Source organism: Xiphophorus couchianus, chromosome 24 (genome assembly GCF_001444195.1).
Source record: "Xiphophorus couchianus chromosome 24, X_couchianus-1.0, whole genome shotgun sequence".
In the NCBI taxonomy this organism is placed as follows: domain Eukaryota; kingdom Metazoa; phylum Chordata; class Actinopteri; order Cyprinodontiformes; family Poeciliidae; genus Xiphophorus; species Xiphophorus couchianus.
This window is the reverse complement of record NC_040251.1, coordinates 19186357-19213900: the sequence shown is the minus strand read 5'-3', so window position 1 is coordinate 19213900 and position 27544 is coordinate 19186357. Positions and strand designations below refer to the sequence as shown.

At 46.8% G+C, this 27544-nt stretch overlaps 1 protein-coding gene and 1 long non-coding RNA gene across 9 annotated transcripts; both read right to left on the bottom strand.

Annotated features, from left to right (window-relative positions):
* Positions 1–58: 58 nt before the first annotated feature.
* Positions 59–24828, bottom strand: LOC114140504 (BCL-6 corepressor-like). 8 transcript variants are annotated; one of them, XR_003594602.1, is made up of 15 exons: positions 23916–24828; positions 16342–19662; positions 13523–13724; positions 12300–12599; positions 11539–11748; positions 9350–9606; positions 7968–8126; positions 6540–6706; positions 5922–6067; positions 5108–5185; positions 4653–4836; positions 2125–2265; positions 1828–1959; positions 1469–1581; positions 1254–1370 (listed from the first exon to the last, which is right to left on the bottom strand). XR_003594602.1 is itself a non-coding variant. In XM_028010437.1 (14 exons), exons 3-14 carry the CDS (start codon positions 19636–19638, stop codon positions 320–322), a joined length of 6192 nt encoding a protein of 2063 aa, XP_027866238.1. In that variant the 5' UTR covers positions 19639–19662; positions 20427–20569; positions 23916–24823; the 3' UTR covers positions 59–319. The 8 variants fall into 8 exon arrangements, 6 of the variants coding, with proteins under 6 accessions (XP_027866238.1, XP_027866240.1, XP_027866239.1 ...); XM_028010437.1 differs by lacking the exons at positions 1469–1581; positions 1828–1959 and adding an exon at positions 20427–20569 and having other exon boundaries at positions 59–1370; positions 23916–24823; XM_028010439.1 differs by lacking the exons at positions 1469–1581; positions 1828–1959 and adding an exon at positions 20427–20569 and having other exon boundaries at positions 59–1370; positions 16342–19658; positions 23916–24823.
* LOC114140677 (uncharacterized) lies at positions 3588–4646 on the bottom strand. Its single transcript, XR_003594628.1, has 2 exons — positions 4579–4646; positions 3588–4451 (listed from the first exon to the last, which is right to left on the bottom strand). It is a non-coding gene; the product is annotated as an uncharacterized LOC114140677 (long non-coding RNA).
* Positions 24829–27544: the final 2716 nt, after the last annotated feature.

Sequence of the window (27544 nt, the reverse complement as noted above, 5' to 3'; positions counted from 1 at the left end):
TTCGCCTCAGTCATGTTGGTCCTACTGGACCCTGGCGGACTGAGCAATAACTCATGTATTCAAGGTTTCTTTGTGTCTTTGTTTATTGAACAGTGACAAAAACCAACAGGATGCCTGAACAGAGCCGGCGCTCTCACCATGCTAACACAGAGCCAGTCATATTTACATCAGGTCTCTGCCCATAAATAAAAAACTTTTACAGTTTACAGTGAACACATCTGACAGACAGCCAGTGAACACGATCCAGAGTTTACAGCCTGTTTTACAGTCATTTCCACATCATTGGCTACCAGTTATTCCTGGTTGGTCGTCCATCATCTCATGACCTCGTTTTGACCCGAGAACCCTTCCCCACCACTTTCCCCGAGTCCTTCTTAATGTCTCTCTGAATGCTGGCAATTTTCATCCCCAGGTCTCTGATGTGGACTCTGACGTTGGTCAGGTTCCTCTGCCAGGCAGCGTCCAACTTTAAGGAGTTACCTGCCAGGCTGAGGCCCTGGCAGGTGTTGGCGTCTCTCTTGGGCGTTGTGGTGGTTCCACCAGTTCTCTTTGTTTCCTGAGGATCCCATGAGTCCAGCTTAGAGCGGCTGGAGATCTCAGACTTCTTACTTTGCTGTGGTACTTCAGACTCCACATCGGTCCCTGCCTTACCGCCATTTTTCCAGATGTTTGAGTTAATTTCTTCTTTTAAATCTGCAGGATTTGAACTTCCTGTCTTCTTGTTTCGAACTGGAGCTGGTTTCCGTTCCTCCGTGACCGTTTTGGTTTCAGCGTCTCTACTCCTCAGTCGCTGTTGTTCCCACACCTTTCCTCCATCCACAGAGTTCAGTTTAATGGATGGAAGTCCAGGATCCAGACCAGAATGTCTCTGTGGTTCCCACCAGCTAGCGGTAGCTGTCATTCCTGGCTTTGCTGAAGTTGTAGCCTCAGTTTTTTGTTGATCCCACAAGCTGGACCGTCCTGAAGGTCCTGAAATGGACTCTACAGTCCTGGGACTCCTGTCCTCTTCCTGCTCTGCCGGTAAAGCCTGTGTAAGACATGGAGGTTGCCCCGGTGATGGAGGCGGTGTTGGTGGGGGGGAAACATCCAGAGAGTCCCAGCGACTGTCCACAAACTCCAGGGAGGAGCCCAGCATGCCGGCCAGCTCCGGGGTGGCCTCCACCAGCTCCAGAGGGTCCTTCACATCCGGCCTGAAGGAGGCCAGTTCCTGCTCATCTGGACCCGTCAGCAGCTGGGACAGGGACGCCTGCCGGTAGAACTCGTCTTCAGGGACGGACTGAATGTTGAGCTGTGGGAAGAGGCGCCGGAAAGAGCGAGACGCCATCCGAAGTCGACCAAGAACGTCAGCCAGGAGGAGCCAGTTTCTGGGTCTGGAGGGAGGAAGGACAAGAACATCAGCGAGAGGAACCGACCGAGCCAAAGACTTTTCTCAGAAAACACTTTATGTGTTCTGCAAAGGTAACGGTACCAAGCGGAGTGGAACTGGTCCAATGAAGGTACCGACAGAGCCAAGTGGGTTTCAGTAAGACAGCCGATGCTGCCAGAGTTTAGACGTTAAGACGATGTAAAACTGTTAATCTGCTGTTGGAACAAAAACCCAAATCTGGAAAGGCAGAACCAGAACCAGAACCAGAAAGTGTCCTAAATGTCAAAGCAGCAGGAAGAAGAAAAAGAGGCTGCTCCGCTTTTATATATTCTGCTGCTGAAGCTGAAAACATCAATCCAGGTGTTATTGATTCACAATGTCTATCAATGTGTGTGTGTGTGTGTGTGTGTGTGTGTGTGTGTGTGTGTGTGGGTGTGTGAAGGGCAGATTAGTGCATACACCCCCAGCGGTAGACAAGGCCACATGTTGCTTTGCAGCCGGCCGCTGCCTGAATGCTAAGCAGCTCGGCGAAACGCGGCGCCGCCCGGCGGCCTTGTTTCCAGGAAGACCCATTAATACGACATCAGACGGCGCTGAGGAAGAAGAGGAGAAAAAGAGAGGCGGAGAGGAGCGACAGGGGAGGAAGACGGAGTGGAAGCCAATTAGCTGCGTCGCCACGGCGATGCAATCCTTGTTAACGACCTCTCCGTCTGTCCTCCCTCTGCTCCTCGGAGGATGTTTTTTCCTCTCCCTCTCACCTCACCCCGCCCCGCGCTGCCTCCTCTCCCTTCTCGTCTTCTTCCTCCTTCTCTCCTTCCTTCTTCTCCCTCCTCCTCCTTTCCGTCCTCCTCTCCTTCCTTTTCTCCTTCCTCAGCCTCTTTCTGCAGCCTAATTGGTGTCTGGGTGTGAAAAGACACGTTAGAACAACAAGCAGGAGCGTGAAGGAAACACAGAGTTGGTAGAAACCGTCTTCCTCTGGACACACTCCTTTAGCCCGCCAGACCGGAACCAGACCCAAACCAGACCGGAACCAGACCCAAACCTGACCAGAACTAGACCCAAACCAGACCGTAACCAGACCGGAACCAGACCCAGTGGTTTTGTCTTCCACCTTCCTTTGGCTGGTTTTGAGTTTTATCTACTTGTTTCTGTAAAGATTCAGACTGAACGGTCCTGGAGGATCTCAGAGGTTCTGGATGACACACAGACCTTCAAGCTTTGGTACCGGGTCTATTGGGCAGAAGATGCTGGTAGTTTAAGTCTGAAGAGGTAAAGTACTGAGCGATTACTCAGGTCTAACGTAACCCAAACATTCACAACCTTGGATGATTGGTTCTGGATGAACCTAATCAATCATCCATTGGTAAATCTGAGTGGATCAATAAACCAAAGTTCTACAACATGAGGTTTGGATCGTCTTCAGTCTCAGTCCCAAATCATCACGTAGTTTTAGTTCTGGGCCAGCGGTCCAGATGCAGCCATTTGACCCAGATGTTGCCTCAGGTGGACGACTGACAGCTGCAGGAAACTGGACCTTCAGGCATGGAAATGAGGACCGCTGCTCCAGAACAAACTGTTCTGGTCTGGACTTACAAGATTCAGCTGTTAGTTTGGATAATGAAAAACCAATGAGCTCATTTTAAAGATGGCTCCTCTGTAATGGAAGGAGTTCATGTTGGTGTTAAAACGAAATGTTTTGTATGAAACACTGAGCTGATAGCAGCTCTGGGTCCATTAGAAATTAATGCAAAACTTATAATATAATATAATAAAATGTTCCACTAATGTAGGAAAAACTACATTTTGCAAATAAAACCACTTCCTGTTGTCTTCTTCGTCTTTTCTGTCAGTAGTAGTAGTAGTCTGGTTGTTGATCAAAACGTACGATGTGATCAAAGTTTCACTACACCAGAAACTTACTGAAAAACTTTCAGTTTTTCTAAATTGCTGTGTTATAAATTAAACAAATTTATTTTTAATTCCAATTTGAGTTATTTTAAGGTCAATGGAAATGCAGACAGGTACAGCAGATGGCTAGCTCAGTTAGCATGCTAGCCTAGCATCCATTAGCATTGCGGGAAATGAAGGAATTTGTCACAGCAAATCGGTAGCCTTGACTATGAAAACTCAACTGTCTGCAGACACTTTGCAGGAAGTCGAGAATATCTGAAGGTCGTTGGACGGTGACCTTTGTTTCTTATTTCTATAGCTGTAGTTTGTAGTTTCTATGGCTGTAGTTTATTTCTAACTGCTGTAGTTTGTAGTTTCTATGGCTGTAGTTTATTTCTAACTGCTGTAGTTTGTTATTTATATGGCAGTAGTTTATTTCTAACTGCTGTAGTTTGTAGTTTCTATGGCTGTAGTTTATTTCTAACTGCTGTAGTTTGTTGTTTCTATGGCAGTAGTTTATTTCTAACTGCTGTAGTTTGTAGTTGCTATGACTGTAGTTTATTTATATAGCTGTAGTTTCTTATTTATATAGCTGTAGTTTGTTGTTTCTATGGCTGTAGTTTATTTCTAACTGTTGTAGTTTGTTGTTTCTATGGCTGTAGTTTATTTATATAGCTGTAGTTTCTTATTTCTATAGCTGTAGTTTGTAGTTTCTATTGCTGTAGTTTATTTATATAGCTGTAGTTTCTTATTTCTATAGCTGTAGTTTGTGGTTGCTATGGCTGTAGTTTATTTATATAGCTGTAGTTTGTAGTTTCTATTGCTGTAGTTTATTTATATAGCTGTAGTTTCTTATTTCTATAGCTGTAGTTTGTTGTTTCTATGGCTGTAGTTTATTTCTAACTGATGTAGTTTGTTGTTTATATGGCTGTAGTTTATTTATATAGCTGTAGTTTGTAGTTTCTAGTGCTGTAGTTTATTTATATAGCTGTAGTTTGTTGTTTCTATTGCTGTAGTTTATTTCTAACTGCTGTAGTTTGTTGTGTCTATTGCTGTAGTTTACTTCTAACTGCTGTAGTTTGTAGTTGCTATTGCTGTAGTTTATTTCTAACTGCTGTAGTTTGTAGTTGCTATTGCTGTAGTTTATTTCTAACCGCTGTAGTTTGTAGTTGCTATGGCTGTAGTTTATTTCTAACTGCTGTAGTTTGTAGTTTGTAGTGCTGTAGTTTATTTCTAACTGTTGTAGTTTGTTGTTTCTATTGCTGTAGTTTACTTCTAACTGCTGTAGTTTGTAGTTGCTATGGCTGTAGTTTATTTCTAACTGCTGTAGTTTGTAGTTTCTCCCCGGTTTCTCGTCCTGCAGGTTGAATGTCCTCCGGCCTGGTTTCTCACTCACCCCTGTGACGGCGCCACCTGGATGTTGTAACATGGGAGCAGAGGCCGGTCCGAAAGCTCGAACTCGAACACCTCCCTCCTGACCCGGTTCTCCTCCTCCATGTCCTCCTCTTCATCCTCCTCATCCTCATCCGGTCCAGGCGGGTCGGCCAGGATGTTGTAGGCTCCTCCTTCGTAAGTCGGCTCTGGAGGAGCAACAACATGACATTCAACTGGTTAGTTGGTCAGTCCTGTTGGGCCTGAACTGATCAACTCTGGTTCTGATCCGAGGTTCTGGTGGATCAGCCCTCTCTCCTCCTTAGCCTTTCATCTGAATCTCTTGTTTTGTCCTGATTCTTCCTTTCTTTAGTTGTGGCAGATGAAAGTTCCTGAACCTTCGTCTGTGGTGGAGCCGGTGTGTGTGTGTGAGTGTGTGTGTGTGTGTGTGTGTGGGTGTGTGTGTGTGTGTGAACTCACCGCACACAGAGCTGCCGTGAAACTCCCAGCAGATTCCCGGATCGCCCTCCGACCTTCCCTGGATGTCAGACAGATAGTCTGCAGGCAGAGAGAGAGGCGCAGCGTTAAGGGCGATCAAACAGGCGACCAATCAGAGCGGACGAAGGCGGCGAGCCGAAAACAATGGAGCCACACACAGCGAGAGACGTGGAGGAGAGTGTGAGCGTTCAGACGGTGCCGACTCGGCGCTGAGTAGACGGAAGCTGGCAGGAGTGTGTGTGTGTCGGGGTGTGTGTGTGTGCGTGTCTGTGTGTGTGTGTGTGTGTGTGTGTGTGTGTGTGTCGGTGAGCTGCTCCGGGATTCAGCAGCCGAGCCTCATTAAGCTCCTCTGGAGAGAGCGCAGGAAGAAAGAGATGGGAGAACAAATACAGGCGGGGATGGTAATCAGAAAGGCTGCCGAGTGAACGCTCACTCACACGCACACACACACACACACACACACATACACAGACACGCGCGCGCACACCCCCAGAGCAACACACACACACAGCCTGCTCCACGCTTTGCTCCAACAGTTTTCGTTCGCTCTATATTTATTAAATATCCTAAATAATCGTCTTTTACTGTGATTTTTCTCTGAACCTGATGGGATAAACAGGAGTGAAGCTGCAGATGGAAACAGCAGGTCAGTCAGACAGTTGTTGGTTTGATTCCACATGTTGATGAGCCTTTGAGCAAAGCGGTTACCCATCAGTGTGTGAAAGAGTTCCTGGTTCTCCAAAATACATGTTGGACTGAACTGATTAGAAAACATGTGTGTAACCTGCTGCCTCACCCTCCAGGAAGGTTTCCATGGCAGCGCTGTGGGTCATGCTGAGTGGCCCGCGCCCAGAGTACGTGGTGAGGGTCGGGTCGGCGCCGCAGGCCAGCAGGAAGCGGACCACCTCCAAATGGTCGTTTTCCACAGCGTCATGAAGCGGCCTGAGCAGAAACACGGAGACGTTCAGGTGATACTAAAATCACTTCTGCTATTTATTCTGTTATAGAAACCAATTAGAAACAATTAGCTAATAAAATACTGAAATATTGTAGCATTTACATTTTATTTGAGCTCAAACAGATTCCAGGATCCGACAATATGCAGATGACAATTTTCTATACATGGAACTGAAAACAACAAAACCTCACACACTCCATCTATTATATGATTATTTATTATATTAGTGTGAAGATTTACCAAATATGTAGCTACTAATAAACTGTCAAAATATTTCCGTTTTATAATAAGCTTCATTTTAGCAGTTTGTTCATGAAGATTTGTCAATATGCAGATGACGCTTTTCTATGCACAAAATTTAAAACTAAAATGTTCAGTTTGGCTGTTTTTCCTGTAAAATCAACTGAAGAGTTTTAGTAATATTCGTGTGCATGCAGCTGAATCGGTGTGTCCTACCTGGTTCCGTCCTGAGAGCCGCAGTTGACGTCGGCGCCGTGTCCGATCAGCAGCCGTACGATGCCCAGCCAGCCGCGGGCGCAGGCCTCATGCAGGGCGCAGTACCCGGCGTTGTCTCTGTGGTTCACGTCACACAGCCGGCGCTCCAGGCAGTACAGCACCACCTCCTGGAGAGGAGGGGACATGCAACCAAGCCTGTTAGCAACCTGGTGGCTCATGAACCATGGGGAGCCATCTCGTTTTCATTTAGGGCCACGTCTTAAATTTTCTCAAACTGATGTAATTTGGATATATACAGATGAAAACTAATTTGATTTGACTAATAAAATAATATTTCAGCACAGCTTTTATCTTGAAGTTCTGTTTATGTGGCCCTCTGGAGTCTTGAGGGCCACATAAACAGCTTTGGCGGGCCAGATCTGGCCCACGGCCCTCGAGTTTGACATGTGCCATACCACATGGAGGTCATGGAAACAAAGAAGATTTTCAAAAATACCAAATTATTTTACTGCTGGAGACCAAGAAGCTACAGCTGTCATGTTCTGCTTTTATTGTGAAGGTCATGAAGCTTCAGGAAGTGGACCTGGTCTGGAGCTGAAGGAGTTAAATGTGACGGAGAAGCTCCATCCTCAGACCCAGAGAAGAAACATAATGAAACTCCCCTCTGTTCTGATTGCAGCAGGAAAATGTGTGTGTGTTTCTGTGTGTGTGTGTGTGTGTGAGCGTGTGTGTGTGCAGTGATGGATGACGGCTTCATTTGCAAACTGAACTCGTTAGCTTCACCGTTGCACCTCAACGAGAAAGAGAGAGGCCGACACTCGTGAGGGCTGACAGGAGCTGTCGCACCACGCATGAAATATTCACACAGCGCTCCGCTGTGTGTGTGTGTGTGTGTGTGTGCTGCCTCTGCATGATTTCCAGACAGCTGTTGAATCCTAACTCTCAGGTCTCCTGCAGCAGGTTCAGCCTCCTACACTTTAATCTGCAGATCTGAACTCAAACCGTCCTGATGAGGAGAATCAGCCTCCATTTGCATTTTCTTCAGACGGCTGAAGCCTCGCAGTTTAAACGCTGCAGCTCATGAAACACAACGCGTCAACGCAGCTTTAAAGGAGGAAGACATTTGTCTGTTTGTCTCCTGCTCACAGTTTTGCATCAGCACAGACAGAAGAAGAAATTTGTTGATTTTGACACCAAAGTCTGAAGTTTCCAACTCAGAACAAAACAGTTTCTATCCGACTATAGAGCCAAATATTTACAGGATAAAAGCTTTGAAATGTGAAGCATTGAGAGTTAAAATGCGTCTGTATGCAGATGATACTGTCTTCTACATGGACATGTTTCACGGTCAGAACCTGCCTGGTACTTCCAGTCTCTGGAGGTCCAGATAAACGACCTGCTGCAGCTGAAACATGGCAGGATGGTTACCTGGTAGCCCAGCCGCGCGGCGCGATGCAGCAGCGTCTCCCCGACGTTTTTGTTCACGATGAGGCGCCGGACCTCCGGAGGGACGGGCCGAGCCGACTGCTGGGTCTCTGGAGAGGCGGGGTTCTGATCGGGAGACTTGGAGGCGTCCAACTGGGAGACCTGAGGACGTCAGTGAGGGAAACCACATGTTAGCATTAGCATTAGCAGTCACTCAGGTTTCATCTGGATCAGGTTTCGGTCTGAAAATAAATCGTCCAGCTTTGGTTTTTTTGGGAACTAAAACTTTTCGGTTTTTGTGGCGTTCTGTTCAGATCAGAATCTTATGAAACCAGAACTTGTTCGGTTCTGAGATCCGTTTGGTCCAAAGTCTGGTCTCATCTGTCTACAGCCGACATCACCCTGTAGAGTTCGAGCTCTTTGGTTTTTTCTGTACCGTCCCTTTAAATGAGCGAAGTTTTGATCTTGCGAGTCGGGCTGAAGCCGAACTCATCAACATTCCTGGCAGCGCGTCTCTCCTGAAGCAGGTAAAGACAGATGATGCTCCTGCTCCCAGCTACAGACGTCATGGCAACAGCAGGAGGACGTTAATGTGTCTGCGTGCGCCGACGTCTGTCAAACCACGCCGCTCGCCGCCACGCATCGGCAAACAGGAAGTGCGCTCTGCCCCTCCGGGGCAGAGCGCACTGGCGGAGGAGGATGGAGTGTGTGTGCCCTGAGGATATCTGCTGCGCAGCAGCTGTCAAACACACACACACACGCACGCCCACACACACGCCTCAACACTGCTAATCCTCCTCAGTCAGTTCCTGGTTTTAGTTTCCAGAATGTTGGGCCAGTTTTAGACCAGTTCTGGTCTGGTTCTGGACCGGTTCTGGACCTCAGTCCGTCTCTGGTTCCTGACAGATCTCAGGTCGTTTTTCACCATTTCACTGAAACGTTTTCTATAAACTCAGTTCAGCATCAGCAGGAGAAAAAGTGAGAATCTGTTGATTTTGTGTGAATTTCTACGATCACAGAATCTTAAACACCAGACGGACAGACGAGGGAAACCCAAAGGTCCATCAGGGTTTGGTTCTGCAGTTCCTCAGGGTCCATGTCTGTGTGTCGACACACTTGGATCAAACATCATCATTGCTCCTCCTGAACTTTGAACCACAGGAGGAAATTCAGCCGTTTTCAGATCCATCTTAAGATTCAGATCCAGTTCTGGACCACGGCTCAGAAACAGGAACAGGAAACGGTGTAGAAACTGGAGGATGAGGACCGGGTTCTGTCTCGTTGGACCGGGTTCTGTCTCGTTGGACCGGGTTCTGTCTCGTTGGACCGGGTTCTGTCTCGTTGGACCGTTCTCTGATGTGCAGACGGTGTTGAACTCAACCCACCTTCCCGCTCCGCTCCTCATCATCACTTCCTCCTTCGTCTCGCTCCGCCCCCAGAGAGTGCTTCATCTTGAAGGGACGTTTGCCCTTCGGCGCGTCGAGGCCGTCACCATGGAAACGGAACAGGTGATGGTCGCCCGGGAAGGAAGATGGAGGAGCGCAGACCTTCAGGCTCTCCCCGGCCGTCGGAAGTTTGTCCTGCAGTCGGGTCGAGGTCATGGAGGTCATGGAGGTCAGCGATGGAGGAGCCTGGTGGAAAACTACAGGAAACAGAACAGGAAGTAGATGTCAGTCACCTGATGTGGTACTTTATGGACAAATGAAAAGTTCTGGAGAGTCCAGATTCTAGTTTTTAGTTTCTGGAGGATCTGAATAAAACTTTGGTCTGATCTGATGGTCGAAGATCCTGAAGAGCAAATTAAAAACTTATTGAATTATTTAGGTTTTTGAGCTGAAAATGTCTGTTTGGTTGATTATAAATGTTTTTTGATTAAAAGCGATTCATTTATGAGTTATTTATTAAAGTCTCGGTTATTAGAACCAGAGGCTTTACAATGTTATGCAGCTGAAGCTCCTGGTTTCACCCTGACGCTCCCAGCTCTTTATTTTCTTTATTTCCTCCTCTTGGCTCTCAGTTAGCAGGGAATAAAAGCCACATCAGAGGTAATGTGTGTTTATGTCTGTAATTAATCCCTGGAGCAGATCGGCATGACGACGCTCCATCTGAGGAAACGGCACCAACAAAGAGATGGAGGGGGAGGCAGCTGTTGCCACGGCGAGCCGGCGGGGCGTCCCGCCGCCATCAGCTGATGAATTATTCATGAGCCAAACACACACAGCAGGAGGAAGACCATGACGAAGGTGTGTGTGAAGCTGCCCAACAGGAAGTCATCATTTCCTCCACAGCAACAAGCTAACCGCTCTGACTGACCTCTCAGCTATGACATCATCATCTGACTCACTGGCCCCGCCCCCAACAATTAGCTGGTGACCCCTGACCTTTAAGGAGACGGCTGAACATGTTTATGAACATCCACTGTTCATCATGTTGGATGAATAGTTGGATGAAGGTTGGATGCATGTTGGATGGTTGTTGGATGCTTGTTGGATGCAGGTTGGATGCCGGTTGGATGCCAGTTGGATGCAGGTTGGATGAACAGTTGGATGCATGTTGGATGCGGGTTGGATGCCAGTTGGATGCAGGTTCAATGCCAGTTGGATGCCTGTTGGATGCAGGTTGGATGAACAGTTGGATGCATGTTGGATGCAGGTTCAATGCCAGTTGGATGCCTGTTGGATGCAGGTTGGATGAACAGTTGGATGCATGTTGGATGCCGGTTGGATGCCTGTTGGATGCCAGTTGGATGCAGGTTGGATGCCAGTTGGATGCAGGTTGGATGCCTGTTGGATGCCGGTTGGATGCAGGTTGGATGCCCCGTCCATCCAGAGGTCCAGTGGTTCCCAGTGGAGTTCCACTCGGTTCTGTTTTTGCTCTCCTGATGTTTTATTGGATCAAATTCATTAAAAAAAAAAGTTCTCTTTGAAACTTCAAAATAAAAGCTTATAATCCAGCTGCTGTTTCGTTTCTAAATCCAGCTGCTGTTCCTCTGAGCCTCAGGGTCTCTTCCTGCTCCAGGTTGGGCCGAAGGGTTCAATTCATGAACGGGTCGTTTGTTTCCCTCCGTAGATTCAGATTTAAGCTGAAGGTTACCATGGCGATACGTCTGAAGGGGTTCGGGACGGAGCCGATCCTCCGGGATGAGGAGCGATCGGCTCCACGTCTGGCTCTAATTAGATTTCTGCGTCTGGATTTAAACCCAGTCTGACTGCAGAGGGAACCGGAGAGCAAACAGAGGAAGAGGAGGAGGAGGAAGAGCGGGCTGCTAACGCGGTTCTGAGGGGTGACAGCTCCATCTGGGAGATGTTAGACGGCTATTAGCGCGCCACGAGGCCCGGCGGCTCCGTAAACACACGCAGGAACACACACGGCGCCGGCTGTTGTTCCAGGCGTGCGCTCTGGCAGTCAGGGGAGGAAGAGGAGGAGGAGGAAGAGGAAGAGGAGGAGGCAGATTTCATCAGCTGGAACAATAAAAGCTCCAACAGACGTTTCTCCGTCTAAACAGGTGATCCAGCCTCCGTTACCATAGCGATTACAGTTTCTACGTACACAGGAACAACCAAACATGCTTCACCTGTCGCAGCGTCCCGCCTCAGGAACCTGGGCTCGCTCCAGCTGCCGTTCACCTCTGACCTCTCAGGCGACAACTTCCCTTCCAGCTCTGTGGATTTGTCCCCAGAGGGCAGCCATTGGCTGAGCTCTCCGGGTGGGCGGGGCTTGTTAAGTCGCAGGCCGTTTAACTCGATGCGGACCTTCAGCTTCTTCACGTCGTCCAGAATCGAGTCTGTGAAGATGAGCAGGGGGTCAGAGGTCATTTCACACTGAAAACAAATAATACCAGAACAATAAATATAAATATATATTCTAAACTCTGTCAGTTCAGGATATAAACTCAGATCATCTGCATAACGGGAAACCTGGAAGCCACTGGGAGCAAAACCTAACAGGAATAATCTGGATTATTCAGCCTGACGAAGGAAAGACAACAGGTTCATTTCTTAAAGTTTCTCCACATTCCAGTTTAGCATCAAGCTAAAGATTTAGCTTGATGCTAAATATTTAGCTTGTTAAGTAACCATGTAGCTCAGAGCTACATAAATAAATCCAGTGGTTGGACTACAAACCCCACAGGAACGCTGCAGTAAATCAGTTAAACTCTACCCAACATCTGATCCTAATTCCTGTTTTTAACTAATAAATCTGACTTTCCAGGTTAAATCAAGGTGAAAATCTGCTTCTCCTATTGGCTGAAAACTGGCGGCTGTGTGAATGACTGAGTGAAGCGTTTTGTGGAGGTTATCTACAGGAAGTGACCGGATCCGGATCGGTTCCTACCGTTGGTGACTCTGACTCTCTTGGTTGGACTTCCTGTCCCGCAGTCGTCCCCTCCCGCCTCGCCCCTCCCTCTCTTCTGGCGGCTGCTGATGATGCTGCTCTGATGAAACGGCTCCAGGCTGAAGATTCGCCGCCGGCTCATGGGGATGTTTGGACTGGACCGCAGAGCGAGCCGGCTCCCTTGGAATGGAGCTCCGGACCCAAACGGCTGGATCTGATGGTCGTCCCTCTCCTGGAGGACAGGAAGTGGCTCTGTGTGGCGGTACAGACGATGTTTGAGAGAGCAGGACGGATTTAAACCTGGGAAGAAGAAAACAACTTCAGCTCAACGGAAATATTAGCAAAACTAAAAGTTTGTTTTGATTTGAATCTCAGTTTTAAGGAAAAACAGCAGATCTGGAATATTTGGGGATTCTGTTGTGGTAACAATGTTAGTGTGACCTTTGACCTGCTGAGTGTAGAGCAATGAACAGCCTGATGACAGGAAGTAAAACGTTTTACAACCAGATTATGATTTATGATGTTTCAACAGTTTCCAAGCTTTTCCTTCAGCAGTGGAGTCTGGAGCAGTGACTGCTGCAGGTCCGGTTCTGGTCCAAACTGATTCATCTGGCTCATGTAGAAACCGCCAGGTGAAAACTAAAAACATTTCTCCATGATCAGAACCTTTGGACAGATTTTAAAGTTTGGACTTTAATCTAAATGGAGGTTCAGTTTGTTTCTGATCTTCAGACAGGAAACCCTGGAGCCGTGCTGCGTTCAGGAACCATAAACCAGACGTGTTATGTTTTCACAGCCACCTGCGGCGCAGCATCGACGGTTCCTGTGGAACCGGGCCGAGTTTCCGTCGGGATTACGGAGCTCTAATGGTGCCGAAGTGTGAAAGTGTCTGTGACGTTCGGCTTCCTGCAGGAAACGAGGGCAGCGCTGCGCCGGCTTTAAAAACAGACGGGTGCACTCAGAGTTCAGATCTGTGTGTGTGTGTGTGTGTGTCACATCTCTAAACAGACACACACACACACTCAGAGGGCGGCTGGGGGGGCTCAAAGAGAAAGGAAGTGACTTAAAGTGAGTTAAATATAACAAAGTGAGTTTTTATGTCCTTTTTTCTTGCTGCGTGTTTCTGTAGGAGCGTGCATGAGCGCGAAGGAGCGTGCATGAGCGCGAAGGAGCGTGCACGAGAGCGAACGAGCGTGCACGTCATCCGGCTGAAATCCTCTTACCTCTCAGAGTCTCGGCGGCTGCAGAGGGAGTTCCTCTCCGCTCCCCTCCTCCCTCCTCTCTGTTCTTCCTCTCCTCCTCCTCATCCTCTTCTTCATCCCTTCTTCCAGCTTCCTGCTGGCCGTCTGCCAGCTCCTCCTCCTCCTCCTCTCCTCTTCCTCCTCCCTCCCTCAGCTCCAGCTCAGAGAACTGCAGCATGGCGCGCTGAGACACAACGAAGTGAGAACAAAATCCGGGTTTGTGTTTGTTGGGTGTGAAACAGCAGAGCACCTTCTGGTTTGCACCGGTCAGCGACCCGTCAGCGACCCGATCCACTGCTGGGTTCTGATCCAGCAAAACCAGAACAAACCACAGATCCACACAACCATAAATCCTGATATCATCAGCAGAATCCAGCCCAGATAAAGAGTTCTGGATCCGTTTGGGGCGAAAATCACTGAGACTCAGTTAACATCCATCACTGAACTTCCTAGAAACGCAGCCAGTTTACAACCTGATGGATGTTTTTACGTTTGACCAACATAGTCAATCTTTTGTTTTAATCCCTTTCAGTTTATGATTCATTTATTTGCTCTGACTGAACAGATTCAAGTTGTTTTTACGTTAGTTTATGAAGCTCTTGGTAGATTTAAATGTGCTGCTGCATTTATTTAATACTGGAGCAGTTATTAGATAAATGTGTGATTCAGAACATTAATGTCTGTTTTTCTGTATCGTTTGAAACCTGAGATATCGGTGGTGAAAACGGAGGATCTGTAGTTTACAGGATGTTTTCATTCAGATCATCAGGACTCATCACTGCATCACCGTTTTCATGCCGTTTGATTTGTAAATCAGATTCTGAGACAAAGAAAGTTATTTCCTTCCAGTTTGGAGTCTGATGAAGCAAAAACGTCCTGAAACATTTCAACATGGATGATAAATATAAAATTAGCATTAAGCTCAGTAAACAGAGATGAGCTGCAGTTTTAGCTGTGAGTCTTCCTCCTCTAACCTGTGTGGAAGCAGCTTCTCGTGTTCAGCCTCCCCCTCCTCTCTGTCGCACCTCCATCTGCCCTGACCACAAACCCATTTTAAAATTAATGGCCCGTGAAATGACCTACAAATCCATCCGGCGCTGCGGCCCGGATCCGCCGGCACCCGGAGGAGAAGGACGCGCGAGTTAATGAGAGCGCCGCCGTCCTTCAGGAGCCGCCGGCCAGCCGGCTGACAGCAGAACACGCAGCGCTGGTTTCTCCACGGCTCGACGCTGAGATCGGGTTTCTGCAGATTTTATCAGAGACCCAGAGCCGCTCTGCTGTCAAATATCCAGAAATAAAACCGTCATGTCATTTATATCCCGTAATACTGCATCCAGAACCGAAAATAAAGATGGAGAAGAAGAAAAACATCATCCTGCTGCTCAGAAACATTCAGACAGAGAAATCCCATCCTGAGTTCTGGGTCCGGTCCATAGAGAACCGGCAGGTCCAGGAGAGATTTAAACCCAGAACACCACAGCTGGCCCAGCCCACCGGGAACATGAAATATGAACCAAGGTCCAGTGTGAACGTCCTGCATGTGTTCAGGTTGAGCCCAGGTGTTCCCTCGGTAACCCATAGTTACCGGACTAAAACATCTACAGATTTTAACTCACTGGAGAGAAAAACTGAGACACAAAGTTAAACAATCACATCTAATAAATAGTCCAGTAATATTCATTCCTCAGATTTGACCTTCAGTCTGACATAAAACTGAAATTATTCCCAGAAAATCGTTGGACGTGTGAAACATTTGATATCAAACCATCGGTGCTCATCTGATCATGGCCTAATCAAAACCTGCAAAGGTCACCATGGTTCAGTCAATCTAAGTTACTTTAAGGATTCATTCACACCAGTCCTGTTCAGTCCGCTTCAATCCATTTGTCTAAAAGGTTTGGTTCCTTTGGAGGTGTGAACGCGTAATGAAACTCTGATGCGGACCAAAGAAGTGAACCTCAGTCTGGGTTCGGAGACCGCTCCAAAAGCAGGAAGTGGAGTACAGCACAGGGCAATCTGGGTAAATACAACCATAGCTAACATGTTAGCCTAGCGTTAGCAGCAGAAATGGCTCCTGGTCTTTAGCCAAGGACTAAAGAGAAATCCTCCAACGCTAAAATCTGACGCCTCCATTTAATTTGATTTGGTAAAGAAGGAAGTTGCTCTCAGTGTCTTCAGAGGTTTTTGTGTTGTTTCCTTCAGTGGTTCTTGGTGCAGCGCCCCCACAGGCCAGGAGGGGAACAGGTTGGTTTGACTCAGAGCAGAGAGACAGAGAACCGACATTTCAGTTTCTAATCAAGCTGAATCGATCGACTGTTAAGTCTGAAAACAGGCCATGTGTTGGAAGTTTTGGGACCAAACATTTGTCCAGGAAGTCCAACTGATCTTTGACTGGACTAACCCTCTGGCATTGGATTCAGACTCTTTACCAAGTCATTAGCAGAGTATTGATAATGATCTGAGCTTTGGTTTGTTGCTGTAACAACAGAAATATATAATCAGTTACAGAAGCCAATAAACTCTGAAAGAATCAGAGGATTCTTCAATTAAGACCTTCAAGTCTTCAGTCAAACTCCTGAACATGAGTGAACTCAAAGCTGAACAATGAACTTCACCAAGACCTGAACATAGATCTGACATACGGTACCATCCTTATTTACAGCAGGAATAATTGACCAAAATGAAGTTTCTTTTCTGAGTTAAATTACGTTAATGATCCTGGAAAACCAATAATCTACCAAAGAACAACAGGCTGAAGGTTTTCATGATTATTTAAGCAAAGAAGTCAGAAGTTCTCCTACCTGTAGAGCACTTTGCTCGCTGACATCAGAGAGGAGGTCAGAGGTCATGTCTTTAAGATGGCTGCCCACACAGTCAGGGGAGTTTGTCGTCTTCTTGCTGAAGCTTGACTGCCTGTTTCTGCAGCTATCAGAGTCTTCAGGATCATCTTCCAGGAGAGTTGCAGTATCCTGCAAATTCTTCCCTTCATTTGTACAGCTGGCCTTGATGAGAAGGTCTTTGTCAACATGTGGGGTCAGGTTACTGTGAACTCCATCGGTAGCCAAAAGGTTCGGACCAGAAGGGCCCTCAGTGAAACTTCCAGATGAGGAGAGCCTGTGGTTACTGTTTGGGAACAACATGAGGCCATCTAAGGCGGCATTCCCACTGGTTGGGCTGGTTTTTCCAAAAGCCGGAGCCCTCAAGCTGAAACTGGGCCATGTAGCGTTGTGCTTCTCACTGTTACCAAACGGTTCAATGCCGTTTCCACAGCTTGAAACAACAGAGTTTCTATTTTCACCAGGGGAACAACTGAAAATTCTGGGTTCATTCACTGATACCTTCAAACCGACATTAGAGCCACTTGATCCCCCAACATTTGGACTTCTGTCTGTGGTACATGTTGGGACTTTGGGGTCGATGCTCCGATACAGGGAAGGCCAAGAGTTTGTGACTTTCTCAGTTGGGAATCTGGGATTTAACACGCTCCACGATGGGACCTGAGGACTGGAATCATTAGAAACCAGTCCCTTACTGGTGGAACCTGGACTTTCAGACAGATCACCACCAACAAAAGCTGGAGTCTTTGGATTGATGATTGTACGTTTTGTTTCACCAGAACTACCTTCACCACCGTTGGGAACCAATGAGATTGGATTTTCTGGAGGGCCTTGTTGAGGGCCGTCACATTTACTTGAAGATTCAGGCTTTGCTTCCTTTGAAACAACTCCTGGTGTCACGGTGGCATCGCCACCAGAAGCTTTAGAGTTTCTGGAGAACTGCCAAGAGGATGTTCGTGCACATTGCATTGTCAGCTCTTCTGGGATGTCTGGAAATGGACTTTCTGGTTTCTCCTCTTCTGAGAGTTCTTGACTACTACAAGGTAGCGGTGAAACATTACAGCTGGATGGAGTCTGGGGTAGCGAGCTCCGACTCTGCTCTGCCTTCTGGATCCAATGAGTTCCTTCTGGAAGCCATGACTTCTTACCTTTGAACTGGTTCCCTCCACTGGTTCCCTGTTTGTGGGGAACTTCCATGAGAGGGTTACAGTTGTTGTCATTTTCCTCCTCACGTACCAAATCAATGCAAACTACATCGTCCCTGGCAGCAGACTGGGCTTTATCTGGCGCTGCTTTTGAAGCTGGTTTCATGGTTTTTTCATTCTCGTCGTCGTTCTTGTGACCATGGCTACCATCCTGCCTTTTCTGATTCATGAATTGTTCTTCATCTCTGGTTTTACTATGGATCTTAGACAAATTATGATTTGGATCTTTGTTTTCGAGACCTGGACAGTTAGACATGGAGGCCATCTTATCTGAGCTCTGGTAAGGTAATATTCCATACGGGAGGCCATGTGACTGGTAAAAGTTGCTGTTGCCAAGCAAAAGTGGATGGGGGAAGACGTGGCCCTTAGTTGTCATTCGCTGCATTGACAGAGTCTCAGCGACAGAGTAAGGGACGTAGCGGTTAGCATAACCTAAACTATGAGGTAGGTAAGAGTCCCTATGAATTTGGTTGGAGGAGTTTTTGTTTTCTGGGTTGAACTGTTGGTACTGTGACGGATCCGGTTGGCTCTCTTTAGAGTCGGGCTTGGAAGGATTTTTACTCTGTTTTCTAGAGCAAGTTTCCCCTTTGCTGCCTTTTACAGAATCAGCAGTAGAAACTTTGGGCCATTCAGGTTTTGATGTGGAGGCAGGACATTGTCCAGAAGATGCCGTACTGGGAATACTGGTTACCTGCCCCACAGATTCAGTTGGAACTGGAGATTCCTGCTGATTCCGAGTAGTGTCCACTGCACTACTTGTAGTTTGGGAGCAAATGTTATGGTCAGTGATAACCCCAGAGGTCATTTCATGATCTGAGGTCTTTGTCAAAGAGCTAATGGGTAGAGATCGCCCCTCTTTGAGGTCTTGCTTCTGATTGGCTCCTGCCCGGTAGCGAGATGGTTGTAAATACTCCAAACTGGCCACAGCCGGCGCTTTGGATGGGAATTTATTTGGGAATTCCTCCAACTCTTCAGCAGGATTTGCTTTTCCTTCCAGCTTTTTGGTAGCTTTCTGAGGTACAGCGGTGCCCGGTGACGTCTTTGCACGTGTTGAGTGAGTTTCAGCTTTATAGTTGGAGTCTTTGGTATTACTGCTACCTGAGTTGGTGGAGCGGCTGCGCTGGGAGGCCAGGTAGAAGGGATGTGAAGCAGGAAGTGAGGGCGAAGTGGCCTTCTTGTAAAGATGCTTCTGAGGGTCTGCAGTGGACTGAGGAACTGAGGTGGGTGGTTGGGACACTGGAGATGAGTTAACGTGAGTGCCACTGCTGACGGCGCTCTTGGTAGAACCGGACTGACACGCCTTTACTTCACGCTGACACTCAGAATGCTGCATCTGCATCTGGGACTCCTGGCGAGTCTGAGAACTGGTGCTGAAAGCAGAAAGCTCTTGAGGCAACTGTGCTCCAAAGCCCTGCAAGGTCTTGTCCTGGCTGTGGGACCGGGGTGAGAGGACGGCCCGGGTGAGGTTGACTGAGGACATCCTGATGGGATGAGCCAGCGCGGAGGCAATATGAGCCGGAGAATACGGAGAAATGAAGAAAAGTCTTTCATCTCCAGGCGTGTTACTTCCAGTGGCACATAGCGACTGATACGCCAGCTGCTGCTGGGTGAAGGGCGATGCAGACAAGAGGGACGTCTTGTACGCCATGTCCAGGAAGGGGTACATTGAAGCATCCATGTACGGGCTAATCCAAGGCAACCTGAGAAAGTTACCAGCACCGTTCAGACTCCCTTCTGACTGCTTCTCCACAGGCAGAGACCGGGGGTTCAACCCCAGGCTGTTCCCTTCTGCAGCAGAGACAAGCAGAGGCTTCTGCAGCCCTTGAGGTGAGTTTTTATATAGTTCAGCACATCCATTGACAGACTTCTGGCCTTCCAGAAGGGGTACAGCTGGCTTATACAGGAGGTCATAGCCGAGTCGCAGGGAGGCACCAGCATCCTGGGGCTTCTGCGCAGAAAGAGGGTGGATACCCGGGTAGATGAGTCCTCCATGGGGGCGGATACTTTCCCCCACCAGAGCGTTTCGGTCAATGCTGAGGGCTGCTAGGGGGTTCATCTTGTGAGCTGTTCTGGCATCTACCTGGAACATGAAAAGGAAAAGTAAGCTGCATTCATTGACAAGATTATTTTCCACAAATCATTGGATAAGTGGCTCCTTCTACTAAAACCTAGCAAGTTCAGAACAGATGAAGGTGGAAACACAAAGTTATGAGGCAGTAACCGAAACATCTGACACTCCTAGCAATGAGTAAAAGTAAGCAGACAGAGAAAATGGACATTAGACACCAAGATCATCACTGGATGGGTTCAAAGTTTGGGTCTGAATGAGGCTGATGGACTACAGAAGCCAAAGTGGCCCCAACAATCCTTTTACACTTTAATGTGAAAACAAACTGGTTCCAACAATAGTAATGAATCAACACTGGTTTGTCCCTTCGGTTTGGAGGACTCTAAAGTCTGGTTGACTGAAAACCAAAGAGGTTCAGAGAGTCAGAAGAACTGCTGATGATCACCAGTAACAACAAAGTCTGAGTGAACGTAGCTCAATATGGACGTCTCACCATTTATTCAAGAGTTTTTAAATCTAATACGTTTGTAGTCAGTAATGTTTTTTGGAGATGCAATTTTTTTTGTGAAATTTGCACATTTTATAAAACTGCAGTGAATGATGCAACATTCAAAGACTTTTAATGTTTTGAGACATTCATTAAGAAAAAGTGTTTCTATATTTCATGCACTGATAAAGGAAGGGTGCTTCTGCAGGAAATGAACAATAGTTCTGCACTTTCAGGTCAACATCTGGTCACACTAGTTCTATCAAACCCAGTCAGAAGGAACTTTAACCTGATCTGCAGTGATAAGAGCTTCTGGCCCGGAAACGTCAGGGAGGCTGACCTTTCACCTCTCCATGCTCTGGACCCGACGACCTCTGGTTTCAGCTTCAGATGGGACCGTTTGCCTGGAGGACAACGCTCTGGCCACCGTGTCTGCAGCCGGATGGAAAACACACAAACAAGCAGGTCAGAACCAAACAGAACCAACATGAAGTTAGACTGGTTTTAATTTGATCCAAGAGGCAAATATATTTAATGGAGAGTTCAGAAGGTCAGATTTAAGGCAAATGGTCAATTTTCATGATCCAACCTCATTTTATAACTCATGGTCAACATCTGCATTTCATTGGTCCAAACTAAAAGTCTCTGTTCTTTGAGTTAAAGCAGATAACTCAAAGAGTTCAAAACTTATCATCCCTCCTGACGGAAATCGTTCTGTCCGCTGTCCCAGCTCAGAAAGAACCAGTTCACCTGGACCAGGTTAAATGTCAGCAGGAAAACAAAGCCGCTAAGCAGGTGCTAGCAGCAGTTTAGCACCAGAACCAATTAGGTAGAAAAACGGACAAAGTGAAAGAACAGTGAGGATCACACGCTATGCTGATGATACTGTGATATAATTCTCCAAAGGACAAATTACTGACCTATAATAGGTTATAAATATAATCATAGTCAACATGTCATTATATATTCTGCAATAATGAATACTTATTTAATCATAAAAGCTGCTTTCTCAAAAAATACCCAAAGTAGACAAGATTTCTGAGTAACTTTCTCTTTCCGGCTGTTTTAATCAGAATTTCCCTTCATTTATCTGTAAAGAATAGAATAGAAGTACTTTATTCATCCCAGCAGGGAATGAATCTGTAGTGATGAGAAGTATTTGTTAACATACCAGTACATATTATTTTTATCAACATTTTGTCCTGGCGCCATAATAAATTCAGTTTTATATGGAATGAATTTCAGAAACCGGCGCTGGTGACCAGTTTCAGTCGAAGTCTGAGGGGAGGTTTTGTTTTTCTCTTCAGGTCAGATTTTCTCTGCTCAGTCTGGTGTGTGTGCTGCACATTCCAGCTGCAAACACACACACACACACACACAAAGAGCCTGGAAACTGACGTGTGTGTGTGTGTTGGTTTTATCGCCCAGCCGGAGGGCTGATAAGGCACGTCACCGCTTTTCCCGAGGAACTCATAATCCTACGGAGAGAAAACGTATCAGCGGCGCTCGGCGGATACACACAGCCGCCTGAAGGGCTGCCACACACACTTCCTCACACACACCCCCACACACACACACTCAGTAATTGATGGCTGTTAGCATGCTGGGATTTCAATAACAGCTCTTATCTGGCGGCTGCTGAAGGACAGCCGTGTGTGTGTGTGTGTGCTCACGTCCTCGCACGCTTGTGTGAACACATTACAGAGCCATCAAAGACGGGACATTCCAGGCCGGCTGCAGAGTTCATGTCAGGGTTCAGGACGCCTGGAAACACAGGCTGATGATGGATGTCCTCGCAAACACACACCGTCCTGCACGTTTTGCTCCAGCAGGTTTACAACCGAGGGGAAATAATCTGCAGTTTCCTGGAGGATTTTTCCTCCATGATGAGCTCTTTGTGCTCAGCATTTATTCGCTAGTGAAGGTGAAATTTAAAATCTGCCCAGAGCTGAAACCATTTTGTCTGGTTATTTAGAGGAAAAGCTTCTGGTCACAAAAAGATTCATAAATGTTACAAACCCAGAAGGCTGTGTGTCTGTTTCCTGCTCATATAGGGACAAAGGAATATGGCGCACAGCTAACGCTACAGCTAACGCTACAGCGGCACCTCAGTGCAGTTCCTCTTCTAAACAGCAGGGGGCACTCTTCAGGAAGTGACGAGTTCATAAATAAGACTCTTAAAGTTTTGCTGAACCTTGTTTTACGTGTTTTTTACGTCGCGGTCAGCTTATCGAATGTTTACTGCTAATTAATAATGGCTAAAAAAACAATGTTATTTTTATTCTAAACACGTTAAATTGATGTGACCTCACTGTGACCTCACTGCACGCTTTCAAACAATAACTATATATATTATTTTAACATATTTTACTTTTGAATTCAGAACAAACCAACGTTTTCCACCAGAAACATTAGTGGCTGAACTGTTGTCATGGAAACCAATCAGTCTTCTCATAGCAACCATCATGGCAACCAATGTTTACAGTTTCCTACCAGCAACGTCTCTGCAACCAGTAACAATCCAACAACCAGTAACCATCAGTAAAAAGTCCAGTTCAGGTTTGGTTAACATCGTGACCACAGATCGGTCCAACCCAAAGCCGTCCTTCATACGGAGTCCAATGGTGGACCAGGTTTGGACTAGACTGTCCAATCTCCTCAAAGACTTATGTCCATGTTCAGAAGCAGATCCCTGATTTACGTAACATCAGAAACTTCCTGTTTCTGTTTTGGTTGTTTTTACATAGAAGAGAGAATCAACTGGAGACGGAGTCCACTGGAGACAGAGTCCACCGGAGACGAAGTCCACTGGAGACAGAGTCCACCGGAGACGAAGTCCACCGGAGACGGAGCCCACCGGAGACAGAGTCCACCAGAGACGGAGTCCACCGGAGACGAAGTCCACTGGAGACGGAGTCCACTGGAGACATCCAACTTCCAGGGACCAGTGGACACAGATACCAGAACCATGCAGGGACATCCAACTAGCAGCATCAATTAACGTCTGCTGCTAATTGGTTAATTAATGCTGTTTGTCATCTGAACCAGAACCACCGGTCCAAACTGAAACTTGAGATCCACCTGGATAGAAACTCCATTTCTTTTCATTTTTCACCAAACAGCAGAAATCAGGACGTCTGTGAGTTTCTGCAGCAGCACTAAGATGGTTTCCACTGTGAGCATTAGAGCATATTATTATAATTATCGGTCTAATAATAATAAATTATGACGTCATTAAACTGAGTCCACTGTTTTGGTCTCATAAAGTTTTGATTTGGGTTATTTTTAGTTCCAGGTTTGTTATCAGATATGAGTTTCAATAAAAGTTATTGTGCGTCTCTAACATGAAATTAAATTTGGTGTTTAAACCGTCAGTGTTTCTAGAGGAGGTCTGAAGTATTCGTGGCCCCTGAACACTCCACTCAACTTCTGGGGCCTCCAGCTTTTTTACTAAATAAAGCAACAAAGAGCAAACATGTTGTAGACTTTAGATATTATCTATAAAATGTAGAAAAGCAGAATATTTTTGGTTGTGATCATTACGCTGGAATGTGGAAAACAAACCAAATAAATGAAGAAGTTACATTTTTATTTGATTTTCTGATCAAGTTTCTAAAAGTTTGAGATTCTAGAAGCTGAACCAGCAGCAGACAGAAACTCTAGAACATTTAAATCTACAGCTGCAGAAACCAATTAAACCTGAACGCCACACCAATTAAGCCAATAATCAATCAATATTATTGATGATCTGATCATGTTTGTAACTCATCAAACCGACCTGAAGTTCTCCATCACGGACCGGATCCTCCTTCCGAACCGAACTTCCTGTTCTTCCAGCTCGAACATCCATCCGGTTAAAGTCGGAAATCCCACGAATCCATCCTCATCGACCCGCGCGTGCGGCGGCGTGCGCGCGCTCAACAAACACCGACAGGCTCGCGCTTTCTTCCTGTTCCGTTCACGCGCTCCCCCATGTAAACACAAAGGGAGGCGTTAATGAGTTACCTGTGGACGCGCGCGCACACACCTGAGCACGCACGCGCCACGCCGCGCGCGCAGAGTCCCGCCAGCGGCAGTTAATCACATTAAAACCAGTTTCTGCGGTTGAAGCAGAAAACGCGGAGCGGCAGATTTCCTCCTACGCGGGAACAATCCACGGAGTGGCGCGCGGACGATCCCACGTCCGCGCCTTTCTTCTCGGTCCGTCGCGTGCCTGAGTGTGCAGGGTTGATCCTCCTCCTCCTCCTCTTCCTCCCCACGCGGACTCAGCCTCCCTCTTCCTCCGCCGCTCACGCGCTCATGGATCAAATGACTCTAAACGATCAGTGACGTTCCCAGCGCCAGACTTTCAAAATAAAGCACCTGTCTTCTGGTTGTTGCAGCTCATACCCGTCTAACAGAACCCGTTCTAGGAGAACCCAGTTATAAGCTCGTAGAACCGGTTCGGTCCAGAAGCGGGTTGGAAACAGAACCGATGTGAGCTGAAGGGCCAATCAGAAAGGAGGAGGCCGTTACTCTGAAAGCAGCACGGAAAGTCCAATTACATTTAATATTCATTTATAGTCACCAAGTTCTCCAGGATCCTAAAGATCCTTTGGTTCTGTTGGACCGGGTCAGAAACCTGCAGAACCTCCATCAGTAGGAAGAGAAGTTTTCCTAAAACACATCCAGGAGGAACACCAGACCAGGACAGAGGTTCTGATCTATAAACACAGGAAGTTCATGTTTCCTGATCCATTAAAGGGATCATCAGGCTCAGCGCCACCTGACGGCCGCAGGAGGAACTGCAGCGGCTCCTGGTTTCTGTTGGATCAAACCGGCTTTCTGGTTCTGCTGAAGGTTCTGGTTTCTTCAAAATAAGAACCATCATCTTCATCAACATCAACTAATGTCATTATGACTGGAGCTGAGAGCTTTTATTTTGAAAGGACAGCAACGTTTCATTCTGATTTTGCAAAAATAAAAATCCACTTTTTCATTTAATATGAACAGAACTTTTTATTTTATGCATAAAGTTGAATGAACAGATAATATTTTTTGTGTTTTTCAGGTTCTGGTTTGAAGCAGAACCTTCTGGACCTGAGCTCCTGACCGGACCGGTTCTGATCCAGAAGGTCTGGAAGTTTGCTGAATTAATAAACGTCATTCAGGAACTCTGAGCTTTAATGTGCAGATGAACAGCTCCCCCCTGTGGATCAGTTCAGTACTGCAGCAGAACACACCGAGTAGAACCGACAGAGAAGCGGGTCAGAACAAACGGGTCCGGACGGGTCCAGTTGGGTCAGAAAGGTGTGGAGATGATCAGCTGTGATACTCAGACAGGCCGTTGGGTTTAAAGAGACCCATCTGAGACCCATTTGGGTTTCTGGACCCAAACGGGGTCCAGAAGATCATCAGCAGTGGTTATTTCAGCTGCTGCTGCCTTTCAGTCATCCTCTGACCTCTGACCTCTGACCTGAACTCAGAGGACAGCTGACACTCTCTGGGTGTTTTCTGACTTTCGGACCTGCAGACATGAGGACGGTACCATGTCTGGTACCATGTCTGGTACCAACAACCATTCAAGGTCCCTGATGTTCAGTTTGAGTCACATTAACTTCTGGTGTCCTCCAGGGGGAGCCAGAGGGACATTTGGGTCTCGGTTCTTCTGGAGCGCTGTGACAAACGGACCAACAGAACATTTAGAATCAAGCAGCCATGTTTCGTTCTGGTCGCAGCTGATCTGTAAACAGTTCTGGTTCTGAAGAGTCCGGACCGACTGCTGGGTCCATACCTCAGCGGTTCTGGTTGTGTCAGCAGGTCATGGGACAAGATCTGAGCAGGCAGCAGAAACTTTCAGCTGACGTTTTAGGGAACTGGCTCTGACCTCTGACCTCTGATGCAGCACCAGCTGACCCTCAGCAGGTTGACTCAGAATCAACTGGATGAGTAAACAGCAGCTCCAGTCCAGTAAATATGAGTTTTATTTCTGATGCTGACGGCGCTGAAATCGTCTCTAACCTTCCGTTTCCTTCAGACGGCGTTGAAAAGAGGAAGTGGTTTCTACAGGTTTCTCTAGAATTCAACTCACTGTGATTAATACCAACTTCCTTGTGGTTAGCAGCTCCTTGAACTTACTCAGTTTAGCTAATTAAAAATACTGTCTGTTTCTTCCTTTCCTAACATGTTCAGGCTCCTGATTCTGATTTTATCCTCAAACTAGTAGCTTTTAAAACATCCATCTGCTAAATACTTTCATTTTACATTAAATATTTGCTTGTATTTTATGATCTATTAGATTATTTGAATCTGCTGTGGATAAAGCTTAAAAAGATTCCTAAATTTGACACATTTTTGTAAATTTCTTAGGCAAAAATTCATCACAATTATTGATAAAAATCACATAAATCTCCATCTGCTTGTGGTTTTACTGCTTATAAGATCATAACCAACCATCTGGCTCTGAATTATTCCACCCATCAACTGAAACATATCAGAAAGTTTTGGAAAACCTTTTCTGAGACCTTGCAGATAAACGACAGTGTCGTCTGCGTACAGAGAAACGTCCCTGGTTCAGAGCTGCAGGAAAACCTGGCTGCTGCAGAAACGCAGAGCAGTTCCTGTAACAGTGACCACAGGTGTTACAGGTTGGAGCCGTTTGAGAGGAGGAAGGTGTGACACGGACTGGCAGGGGGTCGGGGGTCGGGGAGCACGAGGCTGTTGTACAGAAACCCCCTGTCAACACGTCTAACCTCTGGCACTTTTCTAGTGGAGGAGGAAGGCGCTGTGAACAGAAAGCCACTAATTATTCACAAGGTGAAGGAAACACCGCGGCTTTCAAATCTCTTCTGAAACTCTTGTGACATACATTTGAGGTCAGCGTTTGTGTCTCCAGAACCAGATGCAGCTCGGCGGTTGTGCACGGATGTCTGACTGTGGTTCTGCTCTGCAGGTTGGCTGGTTCTGTGCATGAACCATCGCCATGCAACAGGGACACTTCTGCAGATTCAGATGGACCTGATAAAGATCCATGACGGTTCAGACGGGACTAGAACAGAACCGCTCTGCTCATCATGGGCAGATGATCCATGTAAACATCCAAACTATCACTTCTTTATTTTGTTTCTGCTGCATCAGAGTGACTCAGTCTGGAAGGAGAGATAAAGATCTCAGCTCGGTGCCTTCGTGTTAGGAGGACGTTCTGCAGCTCCGGTTCTGATGTGGTCTTCTTTGGGTTCAGGCTAACCTGCCAGACACCAACAGACTCATGTGTACAGTCAATGTTGCAATGCACAGAAACCAAAACGCAGCTCGGCATGTAAAACATGGAGGTTGATGTGCAGCAGACATTAAACCACAAAGACCCAAAACTCAACTAAACACCTCAGATATTTTAATCTTTTATTGTCTAAATGTAAATGAAACTCA

Excerpts from the sequence above, each read along its gene's own strand:
- LOC114140504 (XM_028010436.1), bottom strand. The coding sequence starts at position 23,987 with ATGGATGTTCGAGCTGGAAGAACAGGAAGTTCGGTTCGGAAGGAGGAT. Across the intron at positions 9,607-11,538 it reads GAGGCGGGACGCTGCGACAG|TTTTCCACCAGGCTCCTCCA; the intron begins GTGAAGCATGTT and ends TGTTTCCTGTAG. Across the intron at positions 1,371-2,124 it reads GCAGCGCGGGGCGGGGTGAG|ACCCAGAAACTGGCTCCTCC; the intron begins GTGAGAGGGAGA and ends TCCTCCCTCCAG.